This window comes from Heptranchias perlo, chromosome 6, assembly GCF_035084215.1.
Source record: "Heptranchias perlo isolate sHepPer1 chromosome 6, sHepPer1.hap1, whole genome shotgun sequence".
Taxonomy (NCBI): domain Eukaryota; kingdom Metazoa; phylum Chordata; class Chondrichthyes; order Hexanchiformes; family Hexanchidae; genus Heptranchias; species Heptranchias perlo.
This window is the reverse complement of record NC_090330.1, coordinates 20061109-20086001: the sequence shown is the minus strand read 5'-3', so window position 1 is coordinate 20086001 and position 24893 is coordinate 20061109. Positions and strand designations below refer to the sequence as shown.

Genomic DNA, 24893 nt, shown 5'->3' with positions numbered 1-24893 from the left:
CTTAAAGAACCAAATGCTCTTTCAATTCCTTTTTACAGTCACTTGGAATAACATAGTTTTTTGTTGTTTTCCTTAAGTCGGTCATTTTATGGAAAATAGCCCTGAGATCCTGGGGTAGATTGTCAACTTGCCATCCGAGAATAAAACTGGCATTGTGGATCAGATGCCCATTATAGAAACTGCCCTATTTTTATTTCCATAGAAGTTGAAATCTACCCCCTTTAGTCTGGCTGGCCTTCAGAAATCCAGAAAAAATGTCCATAATGTTACAAATTGGATAGCCAGGTGGTGAAGGATAGACTACTAGAACCTGGTCTTCAGTTGCTTCCAAGCCTTTATTCACAGAGATCAACACAACCCACACCCTAAATAAGCTCACTTATAAGTGGATACAAGAGAGTCCCCAATTGATACGCACCACCTGAATATAATTAACACTAATTGATATAAATCACATGAATACAATTAACACGTAAAACAGGGATTAAAATTTGTGCTTTAAATTTTATTCCATATCTAAACCACTAGCTCATAATAGGCTGTTTGTATATCATCATTTTTAATATTAAAAAGAAAATGTTGCTAAGCTACAGACTATAATTTTTATTCTGTTGCTTAGCAACATTTTTAGAATATTCTGTTACAAACTCCAGTAATCTGTACTATAACTTCCTTTTGTCCTAATTTTGACTTGTCACCATGTTAGCAACTAAAATCATTGCTGCACAATCAATTGTATTCAAAGGTTTATTTCTTGTATAGTTTCTGCAAATTTTGTAAAACTGTAATAGACAACAGCTGGGTTGATCACCACCTTAATATTTCTGAATTATATTGTTTTTAACTATTAAAGATGCAAATTCCATGGCCACTGCCATGTTGAATATCCCCACATTTCCCAATGTTTATTATTATTATTATTATTATTATTATTATTAGTTAGTCTTGGAGAAATAACATAGTTTCACACACTGTCTTACACAGTGAGGACACCCTCCATCATGTCATGTGGCATTACCATGGCGCTAAGTGGAATAGATTAAGAACAGATCTAACAGCTCATCACTGAGCATCCATGATGCACTGTGAGTCATCATCAGCAGCAGAATTGTATAGCACCACAATCTATAAATTCATGACCCGACATATCCCTCAGTCCTCCATCACCATCCAACCAGATGACCAACACTGGTTCAATGAGGAGTGTAAAAGAGCACGTCAGGAGCAACACCAGGCATACCTGAAAATGAGCTGCCAACCTGGTGAAGCTACAACACAGGACAGCATGCATGCTAAACAGCGGAGGCAGCATGCTATAGAAACAGTACTAACCGATCCCACAACCAACGGATCAGATCAAAGTTCTGCAGTCTTGCCACATCCAGTCGCGAATGGCGGTGGACAATTGAGCAACTAACGGGAGGAAGCTGCATGAACATTCCTATCCTCAATGATGACCTACATGTGAGTGCAGAAACGTTTGCAACCATCTTCAGCCAGAGGCGCCGAGTGGATGATCCTTCTCGGCCTCCCCCTGAGATCCCCACCATCACAGAAGCAAGTCTTCAGCCAATTCGATTCACGGCATACTGTGGCTGCAATATGTACTATCGACAGGATGCACTGCAGCAAGTTGTCAAGGCTTCTTCAGCAGCATCTCCCAACACCACAACCTTCACCACCTGGAAGGAAAAGGAAATACCATCGCCTCCAAGTTCCCCTCCAAGTCACACACCATCCTGTTTTGGATATGTATCAGCATTCCTTCAGCATCACTGGGTCAAAATCCTGGAATTCCCTACCTAACAGCATTATGGGAGTACCTTCACCACGCGGACTGCAGTGGTTCAAGAAGAAGGCTTACCATCATTTTCTCAAGGGCAACCAGGGATGGGAAATAAATGCCCGTCTTGCCAACAATGTTCATATCCCGAGAATGAATTTTTAAAAAGTATTTCTATGATCAATGACATACCCCCTGAGCACCACAAGTCAACAGGATCAGTATTTGGAATTTGGTTCCCTCGTATTATATTTGGTGGACTCTAGTTTGTTTTTAAACCCCAGAGGATGCAGCAGCCTGTTTTTGATAGATGTGCAAATTAATCATTTATAGATCTTGATATCAATTTTGGAAGAGTTAAGCAATAGGAACAGCAGTACAAAAGGATTAAACATACAGTGCCATGGTATTGATTAACTGTATGGAAATTTACAACTAGCTTTTGAACTACAACTCATACTTTGTTATATAAAAATGTAGAACTGAATTTTTGATAGAGGCAATATTTTCATTTGGCTGATTTTGACATTTGGCTGTTGGCTAGAAAAGAACAAAAAATGAAATTGTCTTGGGCCCACATATTGTAAACTTTTGATGGGGGAGATGACAGCCATAGGCACAGGTTCTGAGGCAATAATGGAAATTGGACTTGAATGTAAAAGTAGATTGTGTGTAACTTTGTTATCTATAGGAAGGTGTTCCAAGTACAGTTGATAACACACAGTCACACTAATCAAAAGGCTTTATGACACTTCCATCAGGTTCCACCTTATGAGATTAAGACCAAATGTTACCTGATGATGGTGTCAACATAGGAGGAGCTTTTCTCCATCTACTTTGGCACATTTCCAAAGTTCATCAGTTCAGGATTGAAGTGGTAATGTTCATGACAAAAATGCATACTCTTGTCCAACCAATCTTGTATATAATCTGGTATAACTACCTCCCCTTGACATTCAACGGCATTACCATCGCCAAATCCCCCACCATCAACATCCTGGGGGTCACCATTGACCAGAAACATAAGAGGACCAGCCACATAAATACTGTGGCTACAAGAGCAGGTCAGAGGCTGGGTATTCTGAAGCGAGTGACTCACCTCCTGACCTCCAAAGCCTTTCCACCATCTACAAGGCACAAGTCAGGAGTGTGATGGAATACTCCCCACTTGCCTGGATGAGTGCAGCTCCAACAACACTCAAGAAGCTCGACACCATCCAGGACAAAGTAACCCGCCTGATTGGCACCCCATCCACCACCCTAAACATTCACTCCCTTCACCACTGACGCACCGTGGCTGCAGTGTGTACCATCCACAGGATGCACTGCAGCAACTCGCCAAGGCTTCTTTGACAGCACCTCCCAAACCCGCGACCTCTGCAATCTAGAAGGACAAGGGCAGCAGGCACATGGGAACACCACCACCTGCATGTACCCCTCCAAGTCACACACCATCCCGACTTGGAAATATATCGCCATTCCTTCACCGTCGCTGGGTCAAAATCCTGGAACTGTGGGAGAACCTTCACCAGACGGTCTGCAGCAGTTCAAGAAGGCGGCTCACCACCACCTTCTCAAGGGCAATTAGGGATGGGAAATAAATGCTGGCCTTGCCAGCGATGCCCACATCCCAAGAATGAATTTTAAAAAAATATTTGGAGATTTAGCTATAGCATAGTACCAGATCAAAAATTCACAGTGGCTTTATTAGGAATTTGTTTGTCCTGAACCAAACACTGTATCGCTAGAAGGCGACACAAGTTTTGCTCAAACATCTGTCAAAATAAAGTCCCTTCTACAAGTTAGAAAACTTTCAATTGAACATGCCTTCTTTGCTGAACTCACCCAAGGTTTAGCTGGAGACATTTCAGAAAATAGATACTATTGTGAAAGCAGAATTGACTGTACTTAAGGTGTAAATGGTTCTCTCGCCTCAGGCACTGACCCCCTCCTTTTCAAAATTGCCATCTTCCTCAAATAAAACACCTTCAACCCCTCTGGCCTTGCAAACTACCACCCTATCTCTAATCTCCCTTTCCTCTGCAAAGTCTTTGATCATGTTGTTTCCTCCCAAATCCATGCCCATCTCTCCCAGAGTTCCTTGTTTGAATCTCTCCAATCAGGTTCGATGTTGTTGTAGTTTGCATAACAGTAGAAAGGGCAACTTTACAAAGGCTTAATTGTATCCAATGAAGAAAACTCACCTAAAAATAAGCAAAAAGTTCAGATTTCCCCATTCACTTCTTTTACAAATGCAATGTTTTAGCTGCAGTGGACCACAAAGATCTGAAGTTATCGTACATCCTTTACTTGGAATGCAACTGTTAAGCTTGTAGGTGTGAGCTATCTAACAGTTTGTCATTATTCAAAAATACTGTGTTGTGTTTTAAATCAATTAAATTGCTTATTACTTTCAAATTATGTTTTGCTCTTAGGAGGAACGGAGTGCACGTTGTTTTCACATTAAAATGTAAACTGGAGTTCAAGATAGTTTAAAAATGTATTAAATAATTTATATTTCATCATATGATTTTGTTGCTAATGTTTTTTATTTTAGTTTGCTTTTATTTTATACCCTGTTCTTCTAGTACTATGGAGTTAGCACATACATGTATAGGAACGCCATATTATTTATCTCCTGAAATATGTGAGAATCGACCATACAATAACAAAACGTAAGTATTTTGCAACTGTCCTGTAAAATGTGTTGTCAACAAAAGCTTGCATTTATAAAGTGCCCTGTAACAAAAATTTGATATTGTTGTCTATTTTTGGTTTGATACTCATTCATTTGAATCCAGTCACGGAAAATATTAAAAATGGCTGCATTTCAGATGCATATACAATGTGTAAGTTTCATCAATTACCAGCTGGAGAGAGGAGTAATTCAAACTTAAACAATGCTGTGTGATTGTACACGACTGACCGTACCTTTTTAAATTTGATTGGTCAGACATTCAAAATCCAGGAAGTTCTGGTAACTCATTTCTAAACTATAAAAAGGGAAGTTCTGTTAAAACCATGAGTCAACATGGAGATTATTTTAATGGAAGAATCCAGCTCCAACCTGTGTTGAGGCTTTGCACTGAGCACGGAGACCATTCTGTCAAGCAGGAAGAGAATGGCCAGCTCCATGAACATGACAGGCCCACCATGATGGAACCTCTGGTGATAGCTCTGACAGCTTCCGTGGCAGCTCACACTGGAGTTCCGAGGGGCAGTCCCAGGGGAGTGGCATTGGCTCCAGGGAAGAGGCACTTGCTGTCCTCTTTCAGGATGAAAGCATGCCTGCACCCCTGCCACCCACTCCGCAGTGCCCTTGTCAATACCACACAGCCAGCTGGGCCAGGCTGCCCCAACCCATGCCGAGATGCCACAGTCTATAGCCGGACTGTCAAGGTGGAGAGCTGCTCGAGGTTGCCCACCACAGCCATCTGAAGTGTCCTCTATGGAAACTCTGCAGCCCTCCACCTCTCAGGTTGTATCCCCATGGATACACCACGTGGGAGCATTAGGATAGATAATTGAAAAAAGTTTCAGTGGGAGGTTCAGTTGTGATGTTATGCTGATCAATGCATTCACTCAGTTTCAAATTTAATACCATAAAATTGTTGTGATAATAAGTCATAGCTATGTGAAAATCTTTGTTGTGATAATGTCATAACTGTGGAAATCTGTGCAATGAAGAAGAGGCACAATCTGAACACAACTATTTATATCTCAGTATAACCTTTTGTATATATAAACTCTCTTGCTTTGATGTACATGTAATCATGTTTGATTTATTTTTAGTGATATTTGGTCTCTTGGATGTGTCCTGTATGAGTTATCAACTCTGAATCATCCAGTAAGTACAGTAATTATCAGACTGAATAGCAAAGGTACATATTTAAAAGCTGCTGAGTGTACTGGAAAGCCAACACACACCATAAATTCAAGAATAAGGGTGTCAAACATGTAAATGTAAATATATGCCATGTATCTATAGATACTCTAGTGATACTCACCTACTTGGGACAAGGGAGCTACTTTAAATAATGTCACTTCAGCCAGATTGTACAGGTTGTATACAATTGGACAACCTCTGAAATTTGGAGCAACATTATTTATTTGCAGGTATACAGCACATTTGCCTTTTCATATGCATTGGAGTGAATTTCTGCTGGGGTTCTCCTGCTCGTCCACAGTAACTTCAGAAGACTTGTGTAAACCTTGGAAAAACAGGGTAAATAGTTATGGCGAATGAGCAGGAGAACCCCACGGAAATTCAAATCGATGTACCATGCTTTGTATATGCGTCTGTACAGTGGTGCTCCAGATTTTGGAGTAAGCCAGAATGCTTTTGTGTAGCTCATCTAATCTTATATTTGCCTATTTGTACCTCATATACTGGGTAAGGGCTCAGGTTTTTATTGGTGGACCAGCTCCAGTGTGTGCACTGACTTGCAGCGCAATGGCTATGCCTGCCCTTACGTGTACCATTTGTTTGGTGGTGTCAGCATGATCGTAATACTTTGCAGTTTAAAACTGATTTGTTTCCTAGCTTACATGCCCTGCAGGTTATATTCTAGAAACAAATATCTGGTGCCGAAACAATCTCATGGTATGCTATGTGTTAGCTATGCATAAGTCTAAATGGTGATATTAAAGTTTCTCACCCACAGAGGATAAGAATGACAAGATAGAATCATAGAAATTACAGCACATAAGAAGGCTATTTGTCCCAAGAGGACAAATAAACCCATTTCCCTGTCCTATCCGGCATGCTTTTATATTTTTGCTTTTCAAATATTTATCCAATTCCCTTTTAAATTACGTTTAATAGTTTCTGCCTCAATAGCTACTGGTAAAAAAGCATTTTATGTTCTAATATTCCTTTGAATGAAAAAAATTCCAAATTTACATATTCTTTCTTGTAGTAATAATTCTGAGTCTATGGCTTAGAAATTCGTTTGCGCCAGCTTGCCAACTTGGCGCAGGGAACGAACCCTGCGCTGGAACAGGTAGGTGGCCTACCTGATATTGGGTCTCGGGCCTCATTAACATCAGACCAGCAAGCTGCAGACACCTGCTCATCAACCTCAGGGACCCGTGGAATTAGGGGTTTCTTGAACACAACCGGTTCAGCATTGGCTGCGTTCAGTGCAACCCAATTTTACACCGGGGGCTTCAAACAGCTCCTTATTTATATGCAAAGTGCCTAATGCCTATTTCAAGCGTGGGCCCTGGATATAGCACACTTCTGTCTCATAATGAGCGCATGCTTCCTGCCTGTCATATTGGAAGCTTAGGCATTTGTTTGCCCCTGAAAAAAGGCGCATGCCATCGAATTTCTAGGTCCAATTTCCCTTGTTACCAATTTGCCTTCTTAAAACCTTATATGACCATGAAAACCCATATTCGATCCCCGCTTAACCTTTTCTGTTCCAGCGAAAAGTCAATTTTCTTAGCCTTTCTTCATTACTGTTACTTCTCATTCCTGTTATCATTTTACTGAATCTTTGCTGTACCCTTTCCATGGGTCTAGTATCCTTCCTATAATGTGGACTGTGAATTCCATGCTGTATTCCAACTGTGATCTAACCAATGTCTTGTGCAAATCTACTTTGCTTTCTTGCTCTTGAATTCACTACCCCTATGTATGAACCTAGAATCCTATATTCCTTTTTATGTCCTTTTTGCTGTACCCCCACGTTTAAAGATTGATGAATCTGCACCTCTAGATTGCTCTTCCACTTTGTTTAAAATCTTGCCATTTATACATCCTTTCACTATGCCTTTCCCCAAAATTATGTAATGTTTATTTTCACAAGTAAAGACACTCTTTAACTTATGTAGTGTAGCTGATCTCATGAGTAAATATAATCTATGACTCAGACAACATGGATTTAAGAAGATCGGCAGAAGAGCCAGAGGCGACATGAGGAAACATTTTTTTACGCAGCGAGTTGTAATGATCTGGAATGCACTGCCTGAAAGGGCGGTGGAAGCAGATTCAATAGTAACTTTCAAAAGAGAATTGGATAAATACTTGAAAGGAAAACATTTACAGGGCTATGGGGAAAGAGCAGGGCAATGGGGCTGATTAAGTAGCTCTTTCAAAGAGCCGGCACAGGCATGATGGGCGGAATGGCCTTCTCCTGTGCTGTACCTACTATGATACTATGACATGGACCTACAAAAGGAGCTATAAATTTTAACAGTTAGGGATAAATGCCTCAATTTGATCTCACAGCTTTTATGTCAAATACTGGAAAATATGAATTTTGAGTTTCCCCAAACCAGCGAATAACAGATTTACTGCTAGGTTTGATTTTGTTGGCGGTACATCTGTTCTTACTAAAACCCTAGTTTTTCTCATCAATGGTGGTTTCTGGCCATAGAGACGTTAGAGAGAATAAAAGTAGAATTGATTTAAGAATGAATGTAATGAAGAAAATACCCAATAATTCAAACAAACTAGGAAGATTGTTGTTATTTGTATCTTTATTTATCACTTTATTGTGGAAATGATTTCAGTAAATGTTTTTTTCAGTTTGAGGGCAATAATTTGCATCAATTAGTGGTGAAGATCTGCAGAGGTCGCTATGCTCCGATAAATCCCAGATACACTTATGACATGCGGATGTTACTGGCCCAGCTGTTTAAAGTTAACCCCCGTGATCGACCATCCATCAATACCATTTTAAAAAAGCAGTTCTTAGAAAAGCGTATTAGAAAATACCTAAGCCCTGAGGTAAGTTTTTGTTCTTCTAAATTATATTTGGAGTACAAATTCTTTTCAGTAAATCTATAGTAAGTTTTATATCTAATATCCCTTTTTAAATAAGAATGTGAATGATATTGCCTAGATAGCCCCATGCAGTAAAGTAACGTACATCATATTTCGTACATCTGCAGCTCCTGAATAATTCATTAGAAAAGTAGAAGTTGCTGTAAAAAATGAAAGACTTAACCATAAAATGATTCCTGTGAGAAATCTGACATCATAGGAGTGAAATCTTGTTCCTGATCTTCATAATTTTAGTCACATTTCCTGGCTGTAAAATAAACAGAATTCTCTGTGTTTGTCTATTTCTTAAAAAAAAATTACAGCTAATAAAAGAAGAATTCAGCCACACAGTCATTCATAGAAGGAAGTCACCTGCACTCAGACCTACTGCAGCCACCCCACGACCAGGTAGAACAAGGCTTATCTTAATTTTAAATACAGCAGGCGCTAGAGATGAGTTAATGTCCACTATTGCCCGTGTAAAGAGGAGTGAAAATTAATTGGAGATAATTTTGACTTTGTGCAATAGTGTGAAATGAATCGGCAGCCTGTTTTACATCTCTCCCGATTTTGATTTGCATTGATTTCAGGAACAAAGCTGTAAAACTGAAATCTTCTTAACTCTATCTCCAGTTGCAATTTCTTTTGTATTTATTTATTTTTGGATAATGGCACATACCCCTCTTTTCTCAAGCTATTTTCTCCCCCTCCCCCACTATGGTCTCTTTGGAATATGCACACACTTCAGCTGGAAGAGTAAACAAACGGCTTCTCCTGAGGCTTCTATCAATGCTGCTCTTGAACAGCTAGAAGGACATCTGTAAGAATGGTTCAGTGATACCTCTGTCTGATACCTCTGTCTCTGCTCTGGGAAGCACTTGGCCTCAGCTTAATAACTGAGATTGAAAACTCAGCAGTCTGGTGAGCTGCTGATACTTAATCTGTGCCCCATTACTCTGCACTGCTGTGCATTGATTTTCATATAATGTTCTTCTAATACGTAACTTGCTTTGCCTTACATGATGGAATTTACTCAACAGTAAACTAATATATCAGCTTCAAAACTTTTTTTAAGTTCTGTTGTATAAAGCATGAGTTGTCTTTTGATTCTGATTGTGTTTTTTTAAGCTTTTGGAAAACTTGCTGTCCAAATTGATTTTAATAGAACACCTTTTTTGTGGGTACTTTTTACCAAACTAGGAATTGATGTATTAAGATGTACTGTAGATGGTTTGGATATATGCCAGTCATCCCAGGAATTAAAAAAATTATTGATAAAATATCTTTATTAATTTGTTTATTCTTGTCTTTACTTGCAAGCTCCGAAGATGCAGAAAGCTAAATGTGAGGTGAAGTGCCCAGCAAGGCCACTTATGAATAAAAAACAATCACCAGCTCGTTGTGAATGGAAACCGTTAGCAGTGGTCAACAGGCCAAATATTAAGGTGCAGTATAAAGAATATGCCAGTACTGATATAAAATTTACTCAGCTAATGAGTATATTTAATTATCAGAAGTTACTGCTCTCTCAGGCAAGCTGTGTAGAACAGAGGTAGTGTGGTGGAACCTAGGGGAATTTCCTCAATACACCTGCTGCTCAGAATCCAGGACTCTTTTTGCTGGTTTCACACAGACTGGCCTCATTTAAGTTTTCTCTCTTTTTTTCCCCTATGTCTCCAGTGAATAGTAGCTAGTGTGCTGTATCAACTTGTTCAGTTGGTAGCACTCTTACCTCAGGTGCCGCAGGTCTTGAGCACATAAGCTGAGTTGATATTCCAGTGCAGTATGGATGGAGAGCAGTGCTGTCAGAGCTGTCATCCTTTGGTGGAGATGTTCAACAAAGGACCTATCTGTCTATTCCGATAATTTAAAGAAAGAAAGAAGTTGAATTTATACGGCGCCTTTCATGACTTCAAGATGTCTCAAAAAGCTTTACAGCCAATGAAGTACTTTTGAAGTGTAGCCACTGTTGTAATTTAGGAAACGTTAGGTGGATGTTAAACATCCAAGCCACTATTTGAAGAAGAGCAGTAGGTTCTCCCGTTGTCCTGACTAACATTCCATATTCAACCAACATGACCAGATCATTCAGCTCATTGCTGTGCATGGGATCATAGTGGGTGCAAAATGGCTGCCATGGTTGCCTGCATAACAACAGTCACTACACTTCAAAGTAATTTATTGCATGTGATGTGCTTTGATAAGTCTTTTCTTTTTAACCCACACAGTATTATTAATACTAGCTAATATTCCCAAAGGGAGACCTTGTTATGTGTTCACTAAAAATGATCCACATTGCTTTCCATCACCATAATGCAAACACTCCTCCACAGCTTGCCTGAGATGGAAGTTAGACAAAAATTAGTTACTGCCATTGAGGAACTCAACAGGCAATTTGTTTTATTTCAGATATACATACATTCTGAATAAAGGATACAAATATTGTTAAAAATAAAATCAATAAAAGAGTTTCAAATTTTCAATAATATTTTCTTTAGCAATTTAACCATTTACCAGCTGCAAAGCCAGCATCTCCCAAGATCGATGGACGATATGGACACTACCATGCTTACCTAGATTATGTGGAGAAGAGACCAAATGACCACAAATCTCCACCTACACCTCATCACAACTACCTGATTGAAGATTACAAACAGAGAGTGAATCGTGATCCAATCCAGTGGTACACATCTGTATTCTGTTCTGAATGTATTTGTGAAAAATGAATGTTTTTTGTCCATTAAGACTAGACTGCATTTTTGGAAGCGAACGTTTCTTATGCAGTTTTTGAGTTTTAGAAGCCAACTAAGTATAGTAATCCATTAGTAACTGTTTCCATCATAATTTTCAGCAGATTCCTAATGCTGAATGAGTAGCTAACCAATATTTTCTCAAACAAATGGACCTGCTCCACTGATGAATAACATAGGGAGAAGGCTGCTTGGGAACTATCCCTCAGAAGCCGAGTAAATGTCCCTCGTAGTTTTACCTCCCTGCCTTTGGGAAATCAGTAACTCTGTGAGTGGAGGATGGTGGGCATAAAGCAGTGCTATACCATTCAGTGAGCTTGTGACCTGGTACTTTGACATCTACTATATATAATATAAATTTCTAGAGGTGGACATTTGTAAAGTGAAATAATAAGCTTTTTGTTACAAAGTAGGTACTTCACACTTTAATTTGGTTAATCATTAAATGAAAATAATACTACTTTAATGAGGTCAGAGGAGGAAACTAACAATATGAAAACCAGTACTGTGGAAAACCTTAGCAAACACCAATGGATTATGTTTGCTTCAGGCCATATGCAGTGCATGAAGAATACATTCAGAGAAAACTGGAAGCACAACAGTATAAAATAAAAGCAGAGAAACAGTTGGTAAGTGGCTGCATTGAAAATTGATCACAATGGAGTTGTTTTGTTTATACTTTTCTTAATGAAAAGGATTTTTATTGTCTGGATTTGTTGCATGTATTCCACAGGGAATACGTCCACGTTCGTCAGACCCTTATGGCACTCAAATCCAGAATCCGGACATGCAGGCTAGACAATGTGCTGAGCAGCAAGTGCACAGAAAAGGAGCAAAAGATGAGGTAAATCATTTGAGATGTCATAAGAATTCCCTCTAGCTAATGAGAGAGTAACACGCCGAGGATGTACAACAGGGAAGTGAGTTTACTTCATAAGTGAGGTCGGTTTTATGGCTCAGCTGTACTTAACTCTAAGGGAAAACGGTAGGCTTATAGATGTATTGACCTAAGTATTACAATTCAAGCTACTTCCCAATACTCTTTATTCATGCTGTCCACAAAAGTGAGCTACCAATAGGCCAGCCCACACCAAAATGACTTAAGGTGCATCGTTTCTTGGATCTAGAGCCACAGGGCTCATTATGCAATGAACCATTATAACATTGTGGAATGTACAGGAAATAGCTCTGAATCAGCAAGAAGCAACACATGGACAGACAGTTGAGCTTAAACTAAACTACTTATTTGAATTATTATAAAAATGACAGGATAAATTAGAAGATAAAGATAACAATTACAGTACTTAACTTTACACCATCAGTTGCAAAATAATTTTACAGTGAAATAGAAAACTGGAGAGTACCTGATTGTATATCTCTTTGATGTCCAAGTTGGTTTAATGGAAGATAAAAAGTATTCTTCACAATTAATTGAAGCTGTCACACTTCAAATTACTTTTTGTAGTAACAGATCAGAGACAAAAGGCAACTTGCAACAAACAAAGCCTAGCCAAACAAGATTTGATATAATTAGAATCAGGTCATAGACAGAGGTGTATGTTTCACTTGTTTCACTTGGCCTACTGGCTCTCAAACTAAGGAAAAAGAGAACCATGGATCCCACTTTCTAACCTAACGGTAGGTCAAGCTCAAAATTCATATAAAAAGACAAACTATTGAATTTCCGATGAATTGAAATTGGGCGGCCCTAGAATTCCTCGGACCACACACTGAGCTTTTTTTCCCCGTATTACCATTTTGAGGCTAGAGTTACCAGCAACAGACCTAAGACCAGTTAGAAGCTGCTCTTATCCTCACCATGGCATCTCCACTGTAAATGGTAATTTAGTTCTGTCCTGAGTGAAACTGGAATCCAGTCATAATGTGCATTTCAAAGGGTCAAAATAATTTTACTTTATTTACAATTTCCCAGTTACCCCTCAGGCAAAGAGATTATTCCAGCAATAACGACTATCACAAGTATACAGTCCTCAGGATGAATGTTTGCATATTTCAAAGGATTTTTTTTCTAGGAGGGAAAAATGAATTATAGTGCAGTGGATTTACCAGGTCCTGCCCAAACAATGTGAAAATCTAACCAATTGTCAGTGACATGTTCTTTTACGACTAACATAGAAGAAATGTAGTTTTAAAACACTGACTTTTTATTTCTTAGGAATATTGCCAGCAACTGAAGGAAATAAGACAGCGGTATCAGTATGAGGTAAAAGAAATTAAAGGCAAAATGGAAGTAAAGGAGGTAAGAACACAGAAATGGAACTGCTAGAACATGTTCAACATTGATTCTATACTTTCTAAATATTGTAGGGATCACAATCAATTATAGAACACCGGCTCGATGATATAAGCTGAAACACCAACGTACAGTGCCACAGAATAATGAAATACAGGTTGGTGCCTGTGAACCCTATCATAATTGATTCTGATTACAACCATTTTGCAACCTGGCTTTACATCTGGTCAGACTTCAGGCACTGGTTGTTGAACAGCCCTATTTAATTTAGTACAATCATTGAGCAGCTCTCAGACTGCACTCTAATTTTATATTTTCACCAGCAGCAGATAATTATTCACACCAAAATCTGGGACATAATAAAAAGTATAAAGGAATTGATTGCTGATTACACCTCTGTGAACTGCTTTCGGATGTTGTTCTATGTTAAAGGTGCTGTATAAATGCAAGTTGTTGGTATTATTTCAATTTTAGGAATCGCATTAGTTGAATCTTTTTATTTTAAAGATAATAGTAATTGGAGATTTAATAAAAGAATCATTCCATAAATATAGAAGAAAATAAACTGGTACTTTGTTTTATGGGATTGGTCTGTACAAATTTTATATGCAGAGGCATTGATATATGGAACAGACTACAACTAAGCATTTCGGGCTGAATTAATTAACTGCTTCAAAGAGGAACTCCAAAAACATCTGGCTGGGAATGGGATTGGAAATTATTGGGGTAGTGTGATTAAACAATCCACAAATTTTAGACAAATTTTTGATCAGCAAGGGAATCAAAGGATATGGGGAAAAGGCGGGAAAGTGGAGTTGAGGTAAAAATCAGATCAGCCATGATCTCATTGAATGGCGGAACAGGCTCGAGGGGCCGAATGGCCTACTCCTGCTCCTATCTCTTATGGTCTTATGGTCACGGGATGCAATGATTCTCTGCTGCTGCATCTGGGAAAGGGGAGGAATAATGTTGTCTGTGGAGGACAGCAGACCCGCAGTGATGAATATGAAATGAATATGTTTAGCTCAATCAAGTCTGGAGATGTGTAACTTCCCTTTAGAAGATTAAATGGGTGGGGGTAGAGGCCTTGATAAAGTGTAGAATCGATATTGTAAATGATATGTCAGAGCGGATTTGCTAAGCCAAATGGCCTTATCTCCTTCTATGCTTTCTTGTGTTTTTTATATCCCTTTTAGGATTTTGCTCTTTTTATATGCATTAATTTTCTCCTCTTCTAATATTATGATCTCTCTCACCATTCTTGGGTGCCCCCCAATCTATTAAAACAGAAACATGTAGTAAAATGCATGAAGAACTAGGCCTGCAGAATGTTTACACACTACATTAATAATAAAGCAAATTATATCACAATATATTATGTTTAATTGGAACTGATGCAGTTTTTCTGCATTATGGTGAGTTTTACCGAGAGCCCCGTATATGGCTGGGGGCCCTGGGCACGGGCTCCGTAGGACCATACGTTAATCCGCCCCTGCTCTGAAACTATCCACTAGGGGATGTGCAAGAAAGACCTCGGTATGACTCTACCTGTGATTTTTCTCTGTGAAGCAGTTCTGAGGTCAGGAACTTAGTATATGAGAATTGTGGGGACAAACCCACCTCTCACCACTCTGTGGTGTAGGTGACTGTAACTTGCCGTGCTACTGTGCTTCTGTTGCAGCCAAAAATGTTATAATTTCTGTGAAAATGAAACGGTAAATGTAATGGGTTATTTCCTGTTTTGTGTGCATGGGATCTAGAAACATCCGTGTATATCAGCTGAGACGTATCATATTGATCGAAGGAAACCTGCAGAAGAAGTGGTTGAGTTCCAGGAGCCAGACAGAGAGAAAGATCCTGTTCAGGTACCGCAGCTTACTATTGAAAATGATACAAGTCTCATGGCTGGAGTAGTACTACTATTATTATTATTAATTGTTTAATTCATGAGATAAAAATGTTTGCATTAACTGAATTTAAAAAAAATAAACAATTGGCTACAGTGCTGTGTTATTACATTTTATTCTTTAAACATTTATTTTTCAATAATTCTTAATTCTCTGTAAAGCCCATTTCCATCCAAGACTTCAATATTATTCCCATGTCTGTGAGGCTTTTCTAGCATCTCTCATGCAGGATTCATGGGACGATTTCTTTGATGTCCTGAGCATAGAATGGTTACAACACAGAAGGAGGCCATTCGGCTCATCGAGCCCGTGCCGGCTCTTTGTAAGAGCAATCCAGTTAGTCCCATTCCCCCGCTCTTTCCCTGTAGCCCTGCAAATGTTTTCTCTTCAAATATTTATCCAATTCCTTTTTGAAAGCCACGATTGAATCTGCTTCCACCACCCTTTCGAGCAGCACATTCAGATCATAACTATTCGCTGCGTAAAAAAGTTTTTCCTCATGTCGCCTTTGGTTCTTTTGCCAATCACCTTAAATCTGTATCCTCTGGTTCTCGACCTTCCGCCAATGGGAACAGTTTCTCTTTACTTATCTTATCTAAATCCTTCATGATTTTGAACACTTCTATCAAATCTCCTCTCAACCTTCTCTGCTCTAAGGAGAACAACCCCAGCTTCTCCAGTCTATCCACGAAACTGAAGTCCCTCATCCCTGGAACCAGTCGAGTAAATCTTTTCTGTACCCTCTCTAAAGTCATATCCTTCCTAAATTGTGGTACCCAGAATTGGACACAATACTCCAAATGTGGGACATAACTTCCTTGTTTTTGTACTCTATGCCTCTATTTATAAAGCCCAGGATCCTACGTGCTTTTTTAACTACTTTCTCAACCTGTCCTGCCACCTTCAAAGATTTGTGCACATATACCCCCAGGTCTCTCTGTTCCTGCACCCCTTTTACAATTGTACCATTTAGTTTATATTGCCTCTCCTTGTTCTTCCTGCCAAAATGTATCACTTCGCACTTCTCTGCGTTAAATTTCATTTGCCATGTGTCTGTCCCTTCCACCAGCCTCTCTGTGTCCTATTGAAGTCTATCACTATCCTCCTCACTGTTTACTACACTTCCAAGTTTTGTGTCATTTGCAAATTTTGAAATTGTGCCCTTTACACCCAAATCCAAGTCATTAATATATATGAAAAAAAGCAGTGGTCCTAGCACCAACCCCTGGGGAACACCACTGTACACCTTCCTCCAGTCCGAAAAATAACTTTGTCACTACTCTCTGTTTCCTGTCACTTAGCCAATTTCATACCCATGCTGCCACTGCCCCTTTTATTCCATGGGCTTCAATTTTGCTGGCACTTTATCAAACGCCTTTTGAAAGTTCATATACCCATCAACTGCATTGCCCTCATCAACCCTCCCTGTTACCTGATAAAAAAAAATCAATCAAGTTTGTTAAACACGATTTGCTTTTTACAAATCCATGTTGGCTTTCCTTTTGTTAATCCACACTTGCCCAAGTGACTATTAATTTTGTCCCGGATTATCATTTCTAAAAGCTTCCCAGCCACCGAGGTTAAACTGACTGGCCTGTAGTTGTCATGATTATCGTTACACCCTTGTTCAAAAAAGGGTGTAACATTTGAAATTCTCCAGTCCTCTAGCACCCCCATATCTGAGGAGGATTGGAAGATTATGGCCAGCACCTCTGCAATTTCCACCCTTACATCCCTCAGCAACCTAGGATGCGTCCCATCTGGACCAGGTGACTTATCTACTTTAAGTGCAGCCAACCTTTCTAGTACCTCCTCTTTATCAATTTTTAGCCCGTCCAGTATCTCAACTATCTCCTCCTTTACCGTGACTTTTGCAGCATCTTTTTCCTTGGTAAAGACAGGTAGAAAGGACTCATTTAGTACCTCAGCCATGCCTTCTGCCTCCATGCGTAGGTCTCCTTTTTGGTCCCTAATCGGCTCCACCCCTCCTCTTACTACCCATTTACTTTTTATATGCCTATAGAAGACTTTTGGGTTCCCTTTTATGTTAGCTGCCAGTCTATTCTCATACTCGGTCTTTGCCCCTCTTATTTCCTTTTTCACTTTTCCTTTGTACTTTCCATATTCAGCGTGGTTCTCACTTGTATTATCAACCTGACATCTGATATATGCCCCCTTTTTCTGCTTCATCTTACTCTCTATCTCTTTCATCATCCAGGGAGTTCTGGATTTGGTTGCCCTACCTTTTTCCCTCGTGAGAATGTACCTAGACTGTACCCAAACCATCTCCTCTTTAAAGGCCACCCATTGTTTGATTATAGATTTGCCTGCCAATATTTGTTTCCAATTTACCCTGGCCAGATCTGGTCTCAACCCACTGAAATTGGCCCTTCTTCAATTAAGTATTTTTACTCTAGATTGCTCCTTGTCCTTTTGCATTGCTTATCTAAACCTCATGATACTATGATCACTGTTCCCTAAATGTTCCCCCACTGATACTTGCTCCAATCCATCCACTTCATTCCCCAGAACTAGATTCAGCAATGCCTCCTTCCTCATTGGGCCGGGAACATACTGATCAAGAAAGTTCTCCTGAACACACCTCAGAAATTCCTCCCCTTCTTTGCCCTTTACACTATTACTATCCCGGTCTACATTAGGATAGTTGAAGTCCCCCATTATCACTATTCTATAGTTTTTGCACCTCTCTATAATTTCCCTGCAAATTTGCTCCTCTATATCCTTCCCACTAATTGGTGGCCTATAGGATATAACCAGTAGTGTAATGGCACCTCTATTGTTTCCAAACTCCAGCCAAATGGATTGTGTCTTTTACCCCTCAAGGACCTCCTCTCTCTCCAGCTCTGCAATATTCTCCTTAATCAATACAGCCACACCCCCTTCCTTTTTTTCCTTCCCAATCTTTCCTGAACACCTTGTATCCAGGAATATTTAGTACCCAATCCTGCCCTTTTTTGAGCCAGGTCTCCATTACCACCACTACGTCATATTCCCATGTGGCTATTTGCGCCTGCAGCTCACCCACCTTATTTACCATGCTTCGTGCATTTACTCTCATGCACTCTAAACCTATCTTAGACCTTCTTGTATTCTCTCTCAGTCTGATCCCACCTAATACTGTACTATTTCTTACTCTAATCTAACACTGTACTATTTCTTACTCCAGCAAGTGACCAGCTTCCAGGGGTGTAATTTTAACCCCCAAGAATGGATGGGTTGGGGGCGGGTGGGCAGTAAAAATAGTTAGTTTTTGGAGCGGGACTGCATCCCGGCTCCAACGGGCCCGGGCTTAACCCAGGCACGTTTGGATGCGCGTGCACAACAGAAACCCAAAAGTCCCGTCGCCACTTAATGCCAGCAGATGGATCGTTAACGAGGCAATTTACCTGGTTGAAGTAGCTAAGGTAGGTTTTTTTTTTATTGAATGTTGCTCACCTTTAAATTTAACACCTCCAGGACTGCTTTCCCACGGATCTTGAATCAGGCCAGGTGAAAGGAGGTGAGAAGACCTGGATCCACGAGGTGAGTGCCTTTATGGCACTGCTTGTGGGCCAGGAGGAGCAGGAGTGCTTCATCCAGGCCCAACAAGCTTACCTGCCGCGATCGGACCACCGCAATCACCCCCCCCCCCCCCCACCCACCCTGATGGCTGATCCCCTTCCCGCCTCTGATCCTCTGCTTGGCTCCGATCTTCTGCTGACCTGATAACCTCCTGGCCCGCGATCTTCTCCATGGCCCCCACCTGCCCCATGTTCTCCACAGCCTACGATCTCTCCCTCCCTCCCTCCCGTCTGATTCCCAGCTGCATTCTCTCCTGACAGGCAGCCAGCCTGTCAATCTGGCTGGCTGTAGTGCGGGAAACCCGGAAGCAAAATTAATTGCCTTGAATTGAATTGCGATTGCAGATTCTGACGCACTTGATTCGCTTCTGGGTTTCCCACACAAACATCTACGCAACTGCTCAATTCCTGGCTCCATGACAAAGTCTCACCCCAGATATCTGTTAAACCGCTAGGAGGTAGAAGTTGCCCCCCCCCACCCCAGTTTTTCTCCTTCTCTGATGCCAAAGTGCCTGATCTCTGCTCAGGACTTCTCTACATCAATATGACTGAGACAACAAAGTCATTGAGTGGAGGGAACCAAATATGCATATCACACCTCTCTGACAGGTTACGTGCTGCATTACCACCTACATTTGGTTTATACTTCATCAACTTATTGTAAAACTGAATATTTGAAGGTCTGTAATTTTTCTTTTAATGTCCATTTTTAATGTATGCTCATTTTCAGGACAATATTAGCATACCTTTCAATGTTATCATCTGCAAAGTCGATTTTCTTTTGGTTTAAAGTAATAGCTAGTAGTGTTGAAAACATATGTGATATTTATGACATTAGCACTGAAGGGTCATATTTGTGATCTCTTTACTACAAGCCCATATGAAGTTATAGCTCTCAGTTTGGAATCACACTTGATAGGAATGCAGACCAGATGTAGAGGTCAGCGCACCCGATTTGTGGGGCTTCTGATCTTCTGACCGTTAATTCTACCAGGAGTGTAGTCTTGCAAAATGACACTGCCCTCTGTGTTATTTGACTTTATTTATCTCTGCCACTTAAGTCTAAAATAGATGTGATATTGCATGTATAGAAATTTCACCCACTGTCCCTGTTGCACAATAAATTTCAGTCGTGTCATTTAACAAAAACTGCCCGACAAGTAAAGTATAAAAGACATTGCACTGTTTATAAAACCATCTTCATCCCAAAACTTTTAAATTCAAGAATAGAGCTAGATCCAGATCATAATTCAAATGCAGAAAATTAGCACATGAACACCATAAGGCATTAACTGAAGAGCAATTTTCTTCCTGACCATTACAGTGATAACAAAAACATCTTTTAAATAGATTATATGATAAAATATTCTGTAGCAATATGAATGATTTGGCAATGCACTACTACTGGTGCAACATATTCTCTATATTGCTACTTTTGTTTTAGCTTATTTAATATTTTTTACATTTCATAGGTCATTGAGGAAGATCTGAAACAAATGAGATTTCATCACCAAATGGAAAGGAAAGCCCTTGAGCACAAACACAAAGTAAAGGTAAAGGTGTTTCCTCACAGACATCATCAACAAACATAACATACCAAAATGTTTTGCGTCACACACTATGTAAAAGAAACATGGCAAGGAGCTGTGGGCTACAGCAAATATCTTGTGACCCTTCTGACCTAATAATTCAAGAGTGACAAAGTACAGAGTGCATTATGATCATGATATAGACCCTTAACCCAGGGCCTTTCATCATACATCTATTTATAAAATGCATTGATAAAATTGAAATAACAAAAGTTGAATGTGAATTTCAAAATTTATTGGAAACAAATTGAGACAGAGATTGTGGAGTGGTTCTGGAGATGTAACTGCAAAATCTTTTTTTTCTAATAATGTAGCCAGTTCTTAGTTATGTCATTGCCACGAAATCTAAAAAATATAAAAAGCAGTTCATCAAACATTTTTAGTGAGCCTTCTCTCATGGTTTTAACCTGTGTGTGTGCATGCATGACTTAATTTCATTAGTATGATAGTGTGATAACAAATAGAAAAGTCTGGAATTTTGTGCAAATGGAGGTACTAAAGGTTAGTTAATCTGATTAAATTATTTTTAAGTATATGTTTGTAGTTTTTATGTATAGTCCAAGAAAAAAAGAGTCTACCAAAAAGTAAGGTGAGGCTGAGATACATTGGGACAGATTGTGGAGAGGCCAAAGTATGGACCAGAGCAGCCAAATAAAAGCTTGTGAAGTTTGAGGTAGGTACTGTTAAATGGCTGTGAAATGTAGAGGGCCTGATAAATGTCTTGAGATTGGGGGAAGGATGAATTATGACATTCGGATAGTATTGATTTTAAGGGATTGAATGTTTCGGAATAGGGCACCTGGAATGTAGAAGATGGTGATGATGGGAGCACTCAAAACCTTCCCTTGTGTCCTTGTTATATTAAGAGTTCTAGCATGAATGAATGAGGGAGGTGCAATAAAAAATACTACATCACCCACACTTAATCTAGCTATCAGACTTCTCTGAAACTTAGAACATCCAGTGTAGAGAATTTGCCCTTTGATTTCCTTCCTGCAAGTTGGTTTATAATAGTTTAATTATATAAAAAAAATTAATTTATAGACAAAGCAAAATATACTTATGTCCTGATCCACCCCTGTTCCTATCGTTTCACACTGATACATTGTAGTACTTCAATCAGATTCTTCAATAATCTAACTCATGGGTTTTCAAACTGAGGTCTGTGGACCCTAGGCGTTCTACAAGGGAATCCCAGGGGTCTTTGAGGTCATTACTGTACACTGTGAGCACAGTGGATCAAGAATTCTATATTTTATATGTGTTCTGTATCTTTGACTTACATTTGACTTATTTTGTATCATTTCTATTACTGCATATTAGTAAAAAATAACTGACACTTTCTTTCAGAAGTTAGACAGAAATTAGAATAAGTGCGTCAATATTTGCTGTTTGTTCATGGGAGCATGCCATTATTTGTAGTGGATTCCCAACACACAATAGTTTGGAAATCACTAATCTAACATGTGTCATAATGTGTAATAAACAGGCTTCTCTTTCCCAAAAGGGTGGAATCAAGTTTGAGGTAAGGTTGGATGGAGAGTTGTCTCATGAAGATTCCCAGCAAGAGGAGGTGAGGTTAATGATTGATTGTGATGTTTTCTAAAGAAAAATGAATGTGCAATAAACTAAAATATTCTGTATATCAATTAAATTAACATACTATTACAATGCGAGACAACCAAGTATGGTACGTCAAACAACCTGATGCATTTTTGTTTTCAGGGATCTATAATAAAGAGGATAACAAATAAAGATTGGGGAAAACTCACAAGGTCCCGAATTTCTGCAGACCTTTCAGTTGGCAAACCCAGAAATTATGCTGGGACCCGTGAACATTGGGTTCTGGCCTTTGCTTTGAATATTTGGGGTACCTGCTTGGGAAAAAACCTCCATCTGCAAACAGAACATGGATGTCAGAGGTGTTGTAGCTGTGGGGAAAGTAATTCCTTGGGTTATGCCAGGCAATCGGTACGTCAGAAGGACCACCTGTGGGTCCTGGCCTGATTTACAAAACCCAGCTCTCATTTGAAATTGGTCCTGCACAATTTTTTTGCTGGGGCTGGGATTGCTGTCTCCACATTATCCACTGCCCCACCCGCCCCCCCACTCTGGCAGGTGTCCAAGATGTACCTATAGTAGCATGTGTGCCCGCCAGTAACATTTAAATTAGGGAAGGTTTCTCTGACCTCTGCTACTCCAGCAGGGTCAGCAGTGAAATTTCACAGCCAGCACAGTCCAATGCTTATGCTGGGAGTGAAGATTTATGGATTTTCAGACCCATAATTTATTCCACAAATGAGGAAAACCTAATAACTTATGAGTATTGACTCTGAAATGGATTATAAAGGTCTTACTTGAAAAATATCAACAAAAACGAATGTAGTGATTTAAAAAATATTTATGGTGAATTTTGTATTCTAGGCCACGTTGAGTGTTTTATTCAATAAATATTTAAGTAATAAAAGATTCAGAATGAAATGTTGTAAAATAAAATTACAAACATCAACAACAATTTGCATTTATCTGGTGCCTTTAAAGTAAAGAACGTCCCAAGATGCTTCACAGATAAGAAAAATGGGTACCAAACTAGAAATTTAGAGATTAGGAGGAGTGGCCCAAAACTTGGTCAACAGGATAGGTTTTGAGAAGTTTTTTAAAGGAGGAGAGAGAGGTAGAGAGGTTTAGGGAGAGAATTCCAAAGAGTAGGAGCCAGGTGGCTGAAAGCTCGGCAGCCAAAGGTGGGTAAAGGAAGGGGAATGCACAAAAGATCACAGTCAGAGAAACAGAACTAATACAGACATTGGCAGTATAATTAGTGTAATAGAGCACCTTTGTAAACAGAAGATCATTTAAAGTCAGTCCTTAGACCATAATTATAATAAAGCCTTAAGCCTGAGCTAAAATTGTCTTTTTATTACTTTTAATAATAAATTAGCACAGCTAATGTAGATGCTAATATATTTTAGGAATCTGATGCGCTAAACGAAAGACTGACGTACGAACAAGGAGACAACCTTAAACAGAAGAAATGGCAGTTCATTGAGGCAGAAAGTATTCTAGAAGACCTTGCAAACAAAACTTTAGAAGAAACATCTTCTCAGATGGAAGGTATGTAATAATTTTACTGTCTATCCTTTATGTTTTGCTCTATTACTACATTTCTTGATCCATAAATCGGTTCTTTTATGTTTATTGATACAATACATACTGAATAAAATGTAACAATTCACTTAAGTCTGGTATTATGTATCTAATATATATTCCTGTGTCACATAACTATAAAGTTCAACAAGAAGCATCCATAACAAGGATGAATGCCTTACAAACATTGATGAGCAACAAAAAACTTGGAAAATTTGTACAAGTTAGATAATGAGCTAAAGCTTTCCTGTGATCTAAGTCATTCTTCAGTAATCCTAGTTCAATGAGTGATGATAACTGTATTTGAGGTTCTGCATACAAATGACAAGAGTTACAAAAATTTGAATGCAGAGTTAACTGTTGCTTACTACCTCAAAGTTTGTGAAGCATTTATGCTTGATATAGCTGCTTCTTGTTGAACTTTATAGTTACGTGACACAGGAATATATATTAGGGTTGGCAGGATTCCTGCTTAAGTAGCACTTGAATTGTTTCCAAGTTACTACATTTAACTTCCTGAACATCTTAACAGTCTATTTTTAACTATGAAGAATGTATCAAAATGACCAGAGTGTGGTTTTGTAAACATAATGTAAACTGTTATGGCTATTACTGCATTTGATTTTCTCAATTCTTTAGCTACCTCTGTAGCTGACCAGGTTATGGTGATTGATGCAGATACTCCAAGAAACAGAAATCAGTGGGAACTAAAACGACCAGATACTCTGCTGAATGCACTAGTGGCTGCTCAGCTGTCATCAGTTTGTCTGACCGTGTCTGCAGATAAAATTGGTAAAGAAAGAACTTTATTATAATATGTTATGATAAAGCAGGACTTGTATATTTAAAAGTATGACCCACATTATGAAATTTCATCTAATAAACTAATTACATCAGGAAGCCTGAACTATATACTTCTAATAAATTGGTCTGTTCCCAAAGCGAGTAACACTGTTTAAAAAAAGAATGACTGTAGTTTAGTAAAGTATTTTCCAGTGGTATACACAGTGGCTATTAGTGTATAATAATGCAATGACATATATCTGCTTACTTTTGTAACTACTGGTTGGTCTTTCATCATTTAAGTACTAAGATTGTGGGACTGACATTAAA

General features: G+C 39.1%; 1 protein-coding gene across 1 annotated transcript in view; it reads left to right on the top strand.

Moving 5' to 3' along the window:
* LOC137322803 (serine/threonine-protein kinase Nek5-like) overlaps positions 1-24893 on the top strand; it is a 51955-nt gene that overhangs the window by 20117 nt on the left and 6945 nt on the right. The window contains exons 7-20 of the mRNA XM_067985873.1: positions 4372-4458; positions 5576-5630; positions 8319-8519; positions 8879-8963; positions 9876-10000; positions 11054-11238; positions 11856-11934; positions 12039-12149; positions 13482-13565; positions 15320-15424; positions 20520-20600; positions 22144-22209; positions 23606-23747; positions 24420-24572. Coding sequence (XP_067841974.1) covers positions 4372-4458; positions 5576-5630; positions 8319-8519; positions 8879-8963; positions 9876-10000; positions 11054-11238; positions 11856-11934; positions 12039-12149; positions 13482-13565; positions 15320-15424; positions 20520-20600; positions 22144-22209; positions 23606-23747; positions 24420-24572 — 1559 coding nt within the window. The remainder of the gene's footprint in view (positions 1-4371; positions 4459-5575; positions 5631-8318; positions 8520-8878; positions 8964-9875; positions 10001-11053; positions 11239-11855; positions 11935-12038; positions 12150-13481; positions 13566-15319; positions 15425-20519; positions 20601-22143; positions 22210-23605; positions 23748-24419; positions 24573-24893) is intronic.